Source organism: Elgaria multicarinata, chromosome 9 (genome assembly GCF_023053635.1).
Source record: "Elgaria multicarinata webbii isolate HBS135686 ecotype San Diego chromosome 9, rElgMul1.1.pri, whole genome shotgun sequence".
In the NCBI taxonomy this organism is placed as follows: domain Eukaryota; kingdom Metazoa; phylum Chordata; class Lepidosauria; order Squamata; family Anguidae; genus Elgaria; species Elgaria multicarinata.
In genome coordinates, this window is record NC_086179.1 from 90,536,277 (window position 1) to 90,551,414 (window position 15,138).

General features: G+C 44.6%; 2 protein-coding genes across 2 annotated transcripts in view; one reads left to right on the plus strand and one right to left on the minus strand.

The window, feature by feature from the left end:
- Nucleotides 1-15,138, minus strand: part of LOC134403819 (uncharacterized) — a 537,248-nt gene that overhangs the window by 417,978 nt on the left and 104,132 nt on the right. The gene's annotated exons all lie outside the window — the stretch shown is intronic.
- Nucleotides 1-15,138, plus strand: part of SEMA3E (semaphorin 3E) — a 248,335-nt gene that overhangs the window by 215,020 nt on the left and 18,177 nt on the right. Inside the window, exons 10-13 of the mRNA XM_063134310.1 lie at nt 1,877-2,021; nt 7,439-7,661; nt 10,617-10,708; nt 12,160-12,201. Coding sequence (XP_062990380.1) covers nt 1,877-2,021; nt 7,439-7,661; nt 10,617-10,708; nt 12,160-12,201 — 502 coding nt within the window. The remainder of the gene's footprint in view (nt 1-1,876; nt 2,022-7,438; nt 7,662-10,616; nt 10,709-12,159; nt 12,202-15,138) is intronic.

Here is a 15,138-nt window from a genome sequence, read left to right on the forward strand (position 1 = left end):
CATGGGATGGGCATCGGAGGCACTGTGTTACAGTGGTTCCGGTCCTACCTACGGGGTTGTTTTCAGAGAGTAGCATTGGGTGACCAGTCCTCGGCCTCTTGGCAATTGAGCTATGGAGTGCCACAGCGCACCATCTTGTCCCCAATGTTATTTAACATCTATATGAAGCCGTTGGGAGCGGTCATTAGGGGATTTGGAGCTAAATGCCATCAATATGCTGATGACACGCAGCTCTATCTCCCTGTGACAACTGAATCAGGTGAGGCTGTGCAGGTCCTGGATCAGTGCCTAGACTCAGTAATGGGCTGGATGAGGGCCAATAAACTGAGACGGAATCCTGGCAAGACGGAAGCCCTGTGGGTGAGTGGTTCCCGAGTCCGGGAGACAGGCTGATTGCCTGTTCTGGATGGGGTTGCACTGCCTCTGAAAGAACAGGTTCGTAGTTTGGGGGTACTCTTAGATCCATCTCTGTGGCTGGAGGTTCAAGTGACTATGGAGGCTCGGAGTGCCTTTTACCATCTTCGGTTGGTTCACCAATTACAGCCTCTCCAGGACAGGGATAGCTTGGCCACGGTGGTACAGGCATTGGTAACCTCAAGATTGGATTACTGCAATGCGCTCTATGTGGGGCTGCCCTTGAAGCTGCTCCGGAAGCTGGAGCTAGTGCAGAATGCTGCGGCTCAGCTGTTGTCTGGAGCTGCCCCTTTCCAGCATGTAACTCCTCTGCTGAGGGAACTGCACTGGCTGCCTATTCGCTACCGGGCCAGGTTTAAGGCTCTTGTACTTGTGTACAAAGCCCTAAACAACTTGGGACCAGGATACCTGAGAGAGCGCCTTCTCCCTTACCAACCTGCCCGGTCACTGAGGTCATCCGAGGGCCTGCTCCTGGTGGTCCCACATAGATCCATCCTCCGATTGGAATCCACCAGGAGAAGAGCCTTCAGCGTGGTGGCCCCCCTCCTGTGGAATTCCCTGCCTCTGGAGGTCAGACAGGCTCCAACCTTGTACTCCTTTCGGCACCTCCTGAAAACATCTTTATTCCAAGAAGCCTTTCCTTAATATGCAGCCTTGGATCTCGTTTTCTGATTCTTTTAAATTTCGTTTTAACTGTTTTATTCTGTTTTTATTTTCATTTTATCTTGTACACCGCTCCGAAATTTTTCAATGGGGAGCGGTATATAAATATCCTAAATAAATAAATAAATCTAAAAACACCATATGCAAATGAAGGTGCCCAGCCAGATGATAACTTTTCAGGAAAGTCAATTATTATTGTTTTAATATTTATTACATTTTTATACCGCCCAATAGCTGAAGCTCTCTGGGCAGATCACAAAAACATAGTAAACCTGGATTGAGCCTTGGACAAAGGAGGAGATGGCTCTAATTAAATGTACTGTTTTTATCTGTATGCAGAATCCCCCTGACCTTATAATCCATCTCCTGAAGTGGAAGTGCAGGAACCTAAAGGTTAGAAAGATCCTGCTTATAGATAAGAACAAGAGCTTCAACTCAAATGCCGATTTGACACTTCAAAAAATGCACCAATGTAGCTGAGACCAAGGCCATAGCTAGACGGGGCGAAATCCTGGGGCGATCCCTGGGATCGTCCCTGTGTGTTCACATAACACACAGGGGATCCCAGGATCAGGGAGGGATGATCCCTCCTTTGCCCTGCCCTTTAGGCCTGGTTTTTCCACCAGGCTCAGCCCGAGACAGCTAAATATTATATAGTGTATCAGCAGTGTATGACCATTCATGTATAAGATTTGCAGTTTTATTCTGTCATATTTTGTCTATACATTTAATAAAACTGCCCAGTTATATTCCATTTGGAGATTTTGTTTTACGGTCTTTCTTAATTTTTATTTTGTAGTAACATATTCCGAGGATATGCTATATGTGTCTACCATATGGCTAGTATCCGGGCAGCTTTTAATGGACCATATGCTCATAAAGAAGGACCTGAATACCACTGGTCTGTATATGAAGGAAAAGTTCCATACCCAAGACCTGGATCGGTAAGTGGTTTTAGTTGTTATAATAAAATAGCACACTATTTTATTTGTATTTTAAAACCAGGCAAATCCGGCTAAGTGCTGGGTAACCAAGGAAAGCTGACAAGTTTAGTTCCCATCATAATAATTTTCAGTACACCCTTTCTCTCATATAAACAAATGGCTATCAATTGCTGCTCTGATGAAATGTACAACTTTGCACAGGGAACATGATTACGGTGGGTAGAAATGAGGGCTGTGCTCTGCTCTGTTTTGGATCCCCGAATCTGGAGTGAAGCAACCCAATCTGGACCTGCTAAATTTGGATCTGGATCAGGTCTAGGGGGCTCCAGATCAAAGCGAAGCAGTTCACTTCGATCCAGAGCTACGGACGCAGGTAAGTGGAGGGGAGGGGGGCTTACCTGGCTCCGCTGCCGCCGCAGTCTATATGGCAATGGCAGCATAGCCAGGTAAGGGGGGAGGAGACTTACCTGCGTGCATCACGGCCTGGGTGGCGGCTTCAACTGAGGCCCAGGCCTCAAGGTGGAAACAGCCCATGGCCTGCTTCCGCCTTGAGGCCTGGGCCTTAGTTGAAACCGCCGCCTGGACCATGACACACTCAGGTAAGTGGCGGGAGGGGGGCTTACCTGGCTCCGCTCCCCACCGCCACTGTGGTCTGTGCAGCAGTGGATGGCAAAGCCAGGTAAGGGGGAGGAGGACCTATTCAGCCCCCATTTTGTCCCCTCTTCCCCACTTACCTGCCTCTGCCATGGAGGCAAGTAAGTGGGGAAGGGGGGGCAAAATGGGGGCTGAATCTCAGTCTGGCCCTTCAGATCTTGCTCTGGATCTGGTTCTGGAGTGGATTGGGGGAGGGTCGGTTCAGTTCAGGGGGGAGGGTGCACAGCCCTAGTAGTAATCTGGATCACTGTCAGCAGAACCTCCACTGATACAGATCCGACATGACAGATGCCTTGATCCAAGAAGGAAGATCTGTAGGTCAGGCTAGACAAATATTTTGTTTCTGTTTGCAAATCATGCGAAACTGTTTGCAACCCCAAATGAGAGCAGAAGCACTTTTTTTGAGAAATGTTTTCAAATCCCTGAATTTAAAATGCACATTCCCCCAAATGATACATGTTTTCATGCTTTAGCCAACGGGGGGGGGGGGGAATTGCACACTTTTGAAAAATGCACACAGAATTGCACACATTTCCGGTTCAAAAAGTATACTTTTTGCCATTCAAATGAGCCAAAAACAGATTGAAAATGAGAGCCAAAATGAGCTTCAGAGTGTTTTTCGGAGAATTTAGGAAAGCTGAAAAATCGCTGGTTGCCCACTCGTTGGCCATAGCTAGACAGGGTGAAATCCCAGGGCGACCCCTGGGATCATCCCTGTGCGTCCACATGACGCACAGGGGATCCCGGGAGAAGGGAGGCATGAAACCTCCCTTGCCCTGGGAACTCGCGCTACCCTTTGAGCCCAGTTTTTCCGTGGTCCTGGGCTGATCCCAAGACCGCGGAATGTGTGGCCGGGCATCACTGTTTCTCCCAGCTCCTTGCAGTTACTTGCGAGGAGCTGGGACCCACGCATGGGGCGCAGACCCTCAGGAGCACTGCACCCATCGGGTGGGGGGTGGGGGTGAGCAGGGGAAATAAGGTTGCTGGTTTTTTTTAAAAAAAGTACCTTTTGCGCACGAGCACTTGTGTGCATCTTCTCCTTTAATAAAAATAAAAAACCAAAATGGCGGGCGCGACGCCTCTCCCTCCAAGATCATTGTGCACTGTGTGTAAACAGAAGGGGATCTCGCTATAAAAACATCGTGAGATCTTCACCTCTCTGTCGCGCAGTAACAGGTGGGTCTAGCTAAGGCCGTTGACTCAGATATTTTTGCTGCATTCCTGGGCTCAAGGATGTGCATCAAAGATCCACTGAGGCGCAACACTGCATGTCAGCTTTTTGAATTACAACACCTCTCCTTTGGCTGAGTAGAAACAAATGGGCAGAAAAAATTGGCCATTGTGGCCATAGCTAGACCTCAGGTGTATCCCTGGATCGTCCAGGGGTCAAACCTGTTCAGCTAGGTGACACACAGGGGATCCAGTGTTCAAGCAGGGGTGAACCCTGGATGATCCCAGGAGAAACCTTAGGTTCAGCTGTGGCCACAGGGGATCCAGTGCTCAGGCAGGGGCGAACCCTGGATGATCCCAGGAGAAACCTTAGGTCCAGCTGTGGCCACAGGGGATCCAGTGCTCAGGCAGGGGTGAACCCTGGATGATCCCAGGAGAATCCTTAGGTCTAGCTGTGGCCTGTGCAGCTAGATCCCAAACCTTGATAAATCCTGTAGTAAAATCCTTACCAGAGGCTGGCAGAGCTTCTGCTGTTGCTGCATTCATCACTCTAATCAGTCAACTTTTTTAAAAAAATATTTTTATTTGAACTTTATAACACGTACAAATCAGTCGACTTGATTGTTTGATTCCCGTTGTGCTGCTTCTGAAAACGGCACTACAAAGCAACCCCAGAGGACTGTGAAGACCTACCCCAAATGTGCTGATGGGCCTACTTACTCTCCAAGCCATTTAGAGTTGTTGGGTGGTTTTTTGTTTTTTTAAATATAGTTTTAAATCCAGCTAAATATTATGTTCCCAAATCTTGCTCGGGTTGGAACTTTTCAACAGGATTTGGCACTCCTGTTTCATTGGCTGTGGCCATGCGTGGAAAACCAGACGTTTGCGCTTCTGCTGAAAGCCGCACGCTTTGCCTTTTATGACAAGCAGCCAGCGTAAATTCTACTGCTGGCTGATTAGAAAATACACTTCAAAACCAACACAGAGCAAATAGCTCAGGGTAGCCAAGCCCCAAGAAAAGGAAAATAAACACCACCCCGTTTGACAAGTGCAGGAGTTTATTAGTGTCAATTACAGCCCTGCCGCAAGTCGAGACGGAATGTTTCCAGTAAACATGAAGAGTATTTTATTTCACTTTATTGATTGAAAATCCAATTTAAATGGGGAGAGCCTGCTACTGTGGCTGGGCTTGAAATGTTTCTGAAAACCACACTGTTTTCAAGAGCCACGGAGGAAATAAATGATTACTAAAATATTTCAAGCAGAATCCTAAATGGTTCCAATTAAAGACCATGAGGCAACCTTGAACAGAAGAATCCGTAATGAGTTCGGGGAACATTATCCTCGACTTTTATCAAAAGATTTAAAACTTCCTTTTTAAGATAATAATGCCTTTATTTTAACACTAGTAGGTGCAATCCTATACGTACCTACTTCGGTGCAAGCCCCGTTGAAAATAATGGGACGTGCTTCTGAGTTGACACGTAGCGCAGGGGTTATTAACCTGTTTCAGCCCCACAGCCAAATTCAGCTACATTCCAGTGGGGAGGTGGGGGCAAAGGCAAAGGGGGCAGGACCCAAATTTTCCCCAAAAAAATCTACAATAGAAAGCAAACTATATGGCTACTCAGCTGCATAATCTCACTTTAAGATCACATGCATATGTTCTGTGAGGCAAGTTACTCAGAAGCAAGGCATAGCAAACGCAACGCATTGCCATGAAAGTTAAAACTGTCTGCAAACTGCCGCATTTCCTTACTTTTAAGCACCTCGGCACAAGAAAACAACAGAAATAAAGGCTAGGAAAAAAATATCAGTGGTTGAGAACAGCCGAAACTGTCAGATGATCGGGGAATAGGGGGGAATCCCCAGGGAAACACCTGAAGATTGCCTGGTGATGTAGATTAACCAGATGACTGACTGGTTAAGTAAGAAAGGGGGTGTGGCCATCTGGAGAACCGGGCAAACACACACACACACACACATCACAGACCAGATTAGACCCCTGAGCAAGAGGTACCCCTCCCTGATATATGGGATTGCACACTAAATGAACTTAAACCTTGGAGGACATATTTATTTATTTATTTATTTATTTATTTATTTATTTATTTATTTTATTACATTTATATACCGTCCCACAGCCGAAGCTCTCTGGGCGGTTTACAACAATTAAAAATAGTAAACATTAAAAGTATACAAAAATTTAAAAAACATAAAAACAGTATAAAAATAACAGTATCCATTTAAAAACAACAATTCTGGGGTCCATTAAAAACAAACTTAAAGTTGTTAAATGCTGTTAAATATAATATAATTGCTGATAAAGCATCCTGTCCCCTCCAGATATGTATTGCACTTTTGTGTGGAAGGAAGTGCCAAACCACTGACTCCCTCTAACAGAAATGTGATTTTATTTATTTGTTACATTTATGGCCTGCCTTTTTTCTTCTTGCAAGGAACCCAAGGCAGTGTACATGATCCTCCCCTCCATTTTAACCTCACAACAATCCTGGGAGGTAGGTTAGGTTGAAACTGGCCCAAAGTCGCCCAGTGAGATTTATGGCGGAGTGGGTCTAGAACCCAAGGGCATGTCTGCACCATGCCTTATCCCAGGGATCACCCCAGGATCATCCCTGTGCATCCACATGACGCACAGGGGATCCCGGGGACAGGGAGGGATGATCCTTCCATTTCAACATGATTACCGGGACAGCTTTTAGCCCAATTTTTCCAACAGTCTCAGGATTGTCCCGAGACCACGGGAGGTATGGGCAGCCATCCCGATTTTGTCCCGGCTCCTCGCAAGTAAACACGAGGAACCAGGCATGGGGCATGAAGCTCTTCAAGCACTCCGTGGGTGGGGAGTGGAGTGGAGTGGGGAGGATCATGTGGGGTGGGGAGGGGCATGGGGGAGGGGAGCAGGGTCGGGGCTTTTTTATTTTACTTACTTTTTCGTTGGAGTGCTTGTGCGCTCATCTTCAATTTTAAAAAATGGCGGGCGCGACGTCCTCCTTCCTCCTGGGACGTCACACGCCACATGTGGACTGAGGGGGGGGAATCTTACAATCAGCATATCATGAGATCCTGCTGGGAGATCCTGCTGGGAGTAAACACGAGGAACCAGGCATGGGCACGAAGATCTTCAAGCACTCCGTGCCCATCGGGGGTGGGGAGGCGGACGGGATCGGGGCTTTTTTTGTTTTACTTACTTTTTCGTTGGAGCGCTTGTGCACTCATCTTCAATTTTAAAAAATGGTGGGTGCAATGTCCTCCTTCCTCCTGGGACATCACACGCCACATGCGGACTGAGGGGGAGGATCTCGCAATCAGCATATCATGAGATCCTCCCCCCCTGCCGGGAGGTGTAGACATGCCCCAGATCTCCTGAGTCCCAGTGCAACACTTTAACCCCTTCACTGCACTGGCTCTCAGGTTGTTGCATCCAGTTCAGGAATAATGCCTGAAAAGGGCTAATGAAATGCTTTATGTTACAAATGAAAGAGAGACCCAAAGGTTGTTAATTCCTTCCTTCGTTTTGTTTTCATAACCAACCATCAGTGTCATAATTGCATCCACTTTGTGTTTTACAGTGTGCCAGCAAAGTGAATGGAGGTCTGTATGGGAGCACCAAAGATTACCCAGATGAAGCACTCCGCTTTGCTAGAAGTCATCCACTGATGTATGAGCCTGTTAGGCCTGTTCATAAGAGACCAATTCTTGTGAAGACGGATGGCAAATACAAACTCAAACAAATAGTAGTAGACAGAGTAGAAGCGGAAGATGGACAATACGATGTCTTATTTATTGGGACAGGTAAATAAAAAGAGGGAAGGGGGTTAAAAAGAACTCAGTTTCCTTTTTCCTTGACTCAGTTTTGAGTCGCTCAACGAACTAGAGGGCAATCATTCTTGGCGTTGCTGCTTCTAAACCTTAAATGCTGCTTCCCCTCTGATGCCCACTTCCTGCTTCCTCCCCAGCTGATGTTCACTTCCTGTTTTCTCCTCACCTTCCCTGTGCCTGCCATATCCCATGAACTTAGGGAATGCACACCCATTGTCTGACAATGACTCTGATATTCCTTTGATACCACTCCTTGTGATGGTCAGGAGGAGAACGTGGTGCGGAGAATGTGGATAGCGAGACATTTTTCTCCCTCTCTCATAATACTAGATCCAGGGGTCATCCCATGAAACTGATTGGTGAGAGATTCCGGAGAGATAAAAGGAAGTACTTCTTCACACAGCGCACAGTTAAACTATGGAATTAACTACCACAAGATGTACTGATGGCCACCCATTTGGATGGCTTTAAAAGGGGGGTTGATAAATTCCTGGAGGAGAAGGCTATCAAAAACTACTAGTCCTGATGGCCAGGTGCTACCTCCAATATCCAAGGCAGTAAACCTATATCACCAGTTGCTGGGGAACATCGGCATGACTTTTGCACCCATGTCCTGCTCCTGGGTCCCTGGTCAACAGCTGGTTGGCCACTTTGTGAACAGAGTGCTGGACTAGATGGACCCTTTTTCTGATCCAGCATGGCTCTTCTTATGTTCTTATGTTAGGACAACTCCATTCTCATGGCAAAGAGGCAATTGTCTCCCAATATGTTACCTCTTGTCATATTCTTTCCCTCCCCCAAATTTTGCTTCAGGGCCACTCCCCACACAAATACATCTAGCTTGGGTTTGGGTTTCTTTGGGTTTTTTTTGTTTTCTGCATTTGAACAAATGTTTCAGATCACAGGACATTCAGTAGTATGAATGACTCAGATTTATTGATTACTTGCGTGCTGTGAAACATGAAGGGCAGAATAGCATAAATGCTTATAGGATCATGTCAGTGTCCAACTGCTTTAAAACTTAGTCCATCACTCTTGGATGAGGTAGAATGCTCTTGTCCTCAGCCCTGTTATTTGGTAAGAGTCTTCTAAATGGGGCCATCATTTTCTTAGTTTGAAGATTTATTGCAAGCATCTGTAGCATTCGTGCAGAGTCCTCACTATGTTTTCTAACTAAAGGTTTTAGAAGTGTATCTTCCAGAATTTATCTCTTTTAAAGGGACTTCAGCTTAACCCATCCTGGTGACCTAATTTTTATGACTCCAACTTCATTACAGTGTGATCTGGCCACCTCAAGACCCTAAATACTGAATAAAGCAGGATGTCTACTTCCTGCTACTTCCTCAGCCAATGTTCACTTGTGAACATTGAACACAAGAGCCAGTGTGGAGTAATGGTTAGTGTTGGACTGAAACTGGGGAGGCCCAAGTTCAGGTCCCCACTCGAGCATGAAGCTCACTGGGTGACTTTAGGCCAGTCTTTCAATCTAACGTACCTTACAGGGTTGTTGTGAGGATAAAATTAGGGTGACCATATGAAAAGGAGGACAGGGCTCCTGTATCTTTAACAGTTGTATAGAAAGAGGGATTTCAGCAGGTGTGCATGCAGCACCTGGAGAAATTCCCTCTTCGTCACAACAGTTAAAGCTGAAGGAGCCCTGCCCTCTTTTGTGTCTGGTCACTCTAACGTAGCTCCTGCAGCTTGAACTGTTGTGATGAAGAGGGAATTTCACCAGGTTCTCAATGCATACAAATGACACCTGCTGAAACTTCCTTTTCAGTGCAACTGTTAAAGATACAGGAGCCCTGTCCTCCCTTTCATATGGTCACCCTAATAAAATGGAGAGGAGGAAGATCATGTACACTGCTTTGGTATTCTTGGAAGAAAAGGCAGGATATAAATGTTGCAGATAAATAAACCGGTGAGCCAGGAATGTCCCCAATTCAAAGCACACTTTAATAATGAACTGAATTGGGGGGCTTTGGCAAGGGAACTGCCCCACATCCCAAACCTCGCACGTGGCCCATTAAATTTCCTAAAGTGGAAAAGACAACCATGGCTCTTACTGCGCTAACTTTCAGGGGTGCAGTCACCTGTCCCATCTCATCACTTGGCGTTATGAGCAGATGCTCAGGTGTGCCACACATTGCATGTGAGGGAGGGGAAAGCTATGGCTGTCTTCTTTCCTGTTTTAACAGATTTAAAGGGGTAAATACAGTATTCAGGTTGCAAACTGGCAATTCTGAGATGTGCCACTATTCTTTCTGCCTTGACTCTTTCACCTTATAGAGGTGTTGTAGGAATTATTATTACTATTATTATTATTATTTTTCTGAGAGCCAGCACAGGTTCAAAACCCCATTCAACCAAGAAGCTTTCTGGGTGACTTTCGGCCAGTCACTCTCTCTCAGCATAAGCTGCCTCACAGGGCTGTTGTGAGAATAAAATGGGAGGGGGAGAACTTTGTATACTGCACTGAACTCATTAGAAGAAAGGTGGGATAAATAATAATAACAACAACAACATAGCTTTGAACAAAGCCCAGAGAGCTGTGAACTGCCCAGAGAGCTTGTGAACCGCCCAGAGAGCTCCGGCTATTGGGCGGTATAGAAATGTAATAAATAAATAAATAAATAAATAAATAAACTGAAATCAACATTCTAGCATTTCATATTTTTATTTTTTAAAGCAGAGAGAAAATAGAACCATAGAGTAGATCTAGTGGTATTTATGGGACAAGTTGGTTATTATTAATTTAAGTCCTGTTTATTTCAATAGGTTTACCTGAAGCATGACTAAATCTAGATCCAAACCGATACATTTTCTTGCGTTTCAGACTTTTTTTGTCATATTAGTTTCAAAGCATTTTGGCCTTTGCCAACTGACAAATAAAAAGTGTTGCCAATACTGTCTGTTGTGTACCCACAGATAATGGGATTGTACTGAAAGTCATTACAATTTACAATCAAGACACAGAATCGATGGAAGAAGTGATTCTTGAAGAACTGCAAGTGTTCAAAGTAAAGTATTTCTCTCTCTCTCTCTCTCTCTCTCTCTCTCTCTCTCTGTGACCTTATAACACTCATCTAACTACAAAGATTTCAATCCGGTACACAGTTGAGGCTACCTAAAGCTCATTGAGGAAATGGGTTTAAGGAGCATAACTGGATGCAGATAGCAGCCATTAGTTAGGGTGACCCTATGAAAAGGAGGACAGGGCTGCTGTATCTTTAACAGTTGTATTGAAAAGGAAATTTCAGCAGGTGTCATTTGTATATATGGGGAACTTGGTGAAATTCCCTCTTCATCACAACAGAATTTGGTGGGGCAGAGGCAGCAATGGTTTTCTCGATAATTCAAAGTCAGGACTTTATTTATGTCCATAAAGCCTTTTAAATTAGAATTAGGCTATCTTCTATAACAATGTATTATAAAGTTTTATCTTTAATATCCAAAAATGTCAAGTATAATTAAACAAACATAATAAATTAAAAATTGTAGCAAAATGGGATATGAACACCTTTATAAACACAAGTGCAAGCCAAAGTATTGTATTTGTGTTTTTAGACTGTTGTTTTATTATGGTTTTAATTTTTGGGAACTGCCCAGAGAGCTTCCGCTATTGGGCGGTATAAAAATGTAATAAATAAATAAAAGTACAATGATATGCCAGTAACATATGGCCTTTAAACAAATCATGGAAGGACTATTAGTGGCAGGAAAGGTGATACCCAGCTTTCTGGGACCATCTTGCCCCCCAGTGCAATACTCTGAGGAATGGGTGCTTCCTCAGAGGACAGCACTGTAGGCAAAGCAGCCTACAGACAGATAGCACAGAAGTGCAGGAATAGCATCAGGAAAGCCAAAACTGAGAATTAGCTGAGACTAGGGATGCTTTAGGGTGGATTCCTGCATTGAGCAGGGGGTTGGACTGGATGGCTTTAGAAGCCCCGTCCAACTCTACTATTCTATGATTCCATGAAAAATCGGGTGGAAGTGAATATTACACATTTGAACAAGCCACATAGATGGATGGATATTAAATATATGTATGTTTGTTTGTAAATTGTTCTTCACCATTTTGGTGGCTCTGGCAGAAACACTACTGCTACTATTACTACTATTACTGCTGCAGCTACTACTACTTATAATAATAATAATAATAATAATAATAATAATAATAATAATAATGCTGTCCAAATCAAGTGCCTGTGTCATATATTACTTAAATGCATGGTGGAAAGGAGGGGGATTTATGCTGCTCCTTCATCTCTTGAAGATGCTTGCTGCCCAATACATGGCTTATGAGAGCCTTTGAGAACCACGAAGATGGCATTTGTATGGCAGAGTATCAAGCAATATTGGTTGCACAAGTACAAATATTTTGGTGTCCCACCCCCACCCCCCATCAAATATGTAGCTACAGAGGTGATCTATGTCCTAAATCAAAGAAAAATCTCTTCACTTCCAGGTGCCAGTTCCTGTTATAGCCATGGAAATTTCTTCCAAAAGGGTGAGTTGTTGGTTTTTTGGCTAAAAGATTACCTGACTCTACTATGGTGTCTAACCACATATGTCAGAGGCCGTTTCTACACCTGCCTTTCCCCCCAGGATGCATCCAAATGACACACAGGGGATCCCGGAAGCAGGCAGGGATGATCCCTCCATTTTCCTGGGATAATCCTTAGGTGTAGAAAGGACCAGATAGAAATTAGAATTGCCCCTGAATTTCATCTAAAGCAAAAATCACACTGCTTTTCAAGGGCCATGCTCTGGTAGAAAGTCTGAAAGAAGCTAAAAGTTGTGATGGGTGGAAAGAGCAGGAACAGAGAGCAGAAGGATGTGATCCCCTCTATAGGAGTGCCCCTCTGCATGTTCAATCCCCATTGTTCTCTTCTGCATTTTACTTTTCATATCAACGCTACCTTTTTTTCTGCCTTTGGGTTGGATAGGTTGCATCTGAAATCTTCTTATGTCACTTCCTTAACCTGGTAGAGCTCCCATCAGCCCCACCCAACACAGCCAATGGGCAGAAATGATGGGAGTTGTATTCCAAAACATCTGGAGTATCGACATCGGCTGTCTTATATCCTCACTTCCTCCTCTGCAAATAAGGCTATATAAGGATATAAGATTTGCTCACTGACATACTTGAACCACCAGGATTGTTTTTCTGAACCAGTCCCAAATAGGGATGTCTGTCGCTGGTGAATCTGGTTCATTTTTGGTCTGACACAGTTCCTTGGCATCTATGAATTGCTTTGTATCTGCAAGTCAAGCTGTGGGCTGTTCCCAGAACTCCAGGGACTTTTTTTGCACTTTTTTTTAAAGGCTTTCTGAGCAATTTGTTCAAATTTCTGAGCAATTTGTGAAAATTATTTATTTATAAATAAATTACAGTCGATTTGGCACAAATTAGGGTTGAATTTGAGCAAATTCAGGGGTCATTTGCTCAAATTGCTCAGAAATTTGCTCAAATTGCAGACGCCTCCTCCGCACAGCCCCCACCCCTGAAAAATATGCAAAATGCCCAGAATATCCACAAACTGGCCTGACTGGCAGGCTGAGTTGGGTGCTGCCACAGGAAAACATAGGAAAACCCATTGAAGCATAGGAAAACCCATTGAAGTCCACCCCCCAAATGGACTTCTCTAACACCCCTATTCTCAAGATGACTCTAATGCATCTTGGAATCTGTGGCTGACGCATTTTTGCCTGAGACCCTGGACCTGCAACTCCTGCACAGCAGGCAGGGATTCAATAAGCGAAACTTCCCATCACTGCCCCTTCCTAATGAAAAAGGCTTGTGTCATGCAACTTTTAAAGGCAAACCTTTCCACCTGCAGATGACCAAAAAAGGATGATCAAAAAAGGATGATCAAAAAAGCTCTTCGAGGTTGTTTTATTCTTGTGTTTTAGCACCTAGAGCAGCGTTCCTCAACCTGGTGCCCTCCAGAGGTTTTGGACTTCAACTCCCATCAGTCCCAGACAGCATGGCCAATGGTCAGGAATGCTGGGAGTTGTAGGCCAAAACATCTGGAGGTCAGTAGGTTGGGGGAAGGCTGACCTAAAGACTATGGCCACAGCTACACCTAAGGTTTATCCTGGGATCATCCAGGGTTCGCCCCTGCTTGAGCACTGGATCCCCTGTGTGTCACCGAGATGAACAGGTTTGACCCCTAGACGATCCAGGGATAAACCTTAGGTCTAGCTATGGCCTGGAACTACATTTATTAAAAATAGAATCCTGTGCATACTAATATGGTAGTAAGTGCCATTAAACACAGTGCGACTTACTTTCGAGTAAACATGCATAGATTATCCTGTTAAATGATAGGTGTTGGAAGTACTTCTTATTGAAATAAGTTTAATTTTAATAAATAAAATGAGGATCAGAGCAATTATATGAAAATCTACTTCTCTTCTTCCACCACCACCCCACTCCTCCCCCACATATATTTTTCTGGTGTCATTATGGCTGCTGCTTTTTCCTCTACTTCCGAAAGTGTGAGCATCCCATAAAATGACTTTACTACTGTTGTGCGACTAAATATGCCATATAAAATGAGTTTTCATTGAGTGCTGTCTGGAATTTTAAATGTCAATGCATACTCATGCTCTGCTTCCTTGTGAAACATCCGGATATATTTTTACACACACACACACACTGCTGGTTTTAAACAGTTTTAGATGTTTTGGCCCGTATTATCATCAACTGCTAAGCAAGCAAGCAATCTTCGTGACTCATGAGTGAAATGGGAACTTTATGAAAACGCAGTTGTTGATAAATGGAATATTACCTACCCAAGAAGCATGAAGGTTTAAGTGCTTTCCGGCAAAATGGTCAGACTAAATATACCATCTATCTAAAATATTGCTATTCAGACCCCAGTTCTATGAGTGCTGAGCAATTCCAGGGGCATCCTGGTTGTGGGAGGATACTGGAGTATTATTTCTGGCATTTTGTAGTAAAAGGATACCATAAACATTCCAATACTCAACCAACGTCCACTGTTTCCAAACCAGGTCTCCCAAAGGCAGTTCTCGGTCACCTTCTCTCAGCCTGCTTCAAAACTGCTGTTTCTCTTCACACAGACACCAGGATTACTTTGCTAGGAATGCAGGAAGCTCTGTCTCATATTCTGATTGTTCCTTATATCTGTTACGGAAAAACTGGAGCCCACACGGAGAAACCGGAGTCCACACCAAAGTTCTTGTCCAAACAGATAGCTTTATTCGCTAGCGAAACAGCAGCCCGGGATGAGTCCACGGGCAGCTGCCCTGGGGACTGGGAGGAGGGGCTTTTTATACACGCCCCTCATGCAGAGGAAACGCCCACACTTTTACACAAAGGAATTGCGTGCGCATCTTGGCAGCATAGCACAACCGGTTCAAACCTGTTCGGTAGGAATGTCTGCCTCGGACTTCAGGCATGCGCAAAGAACACGGC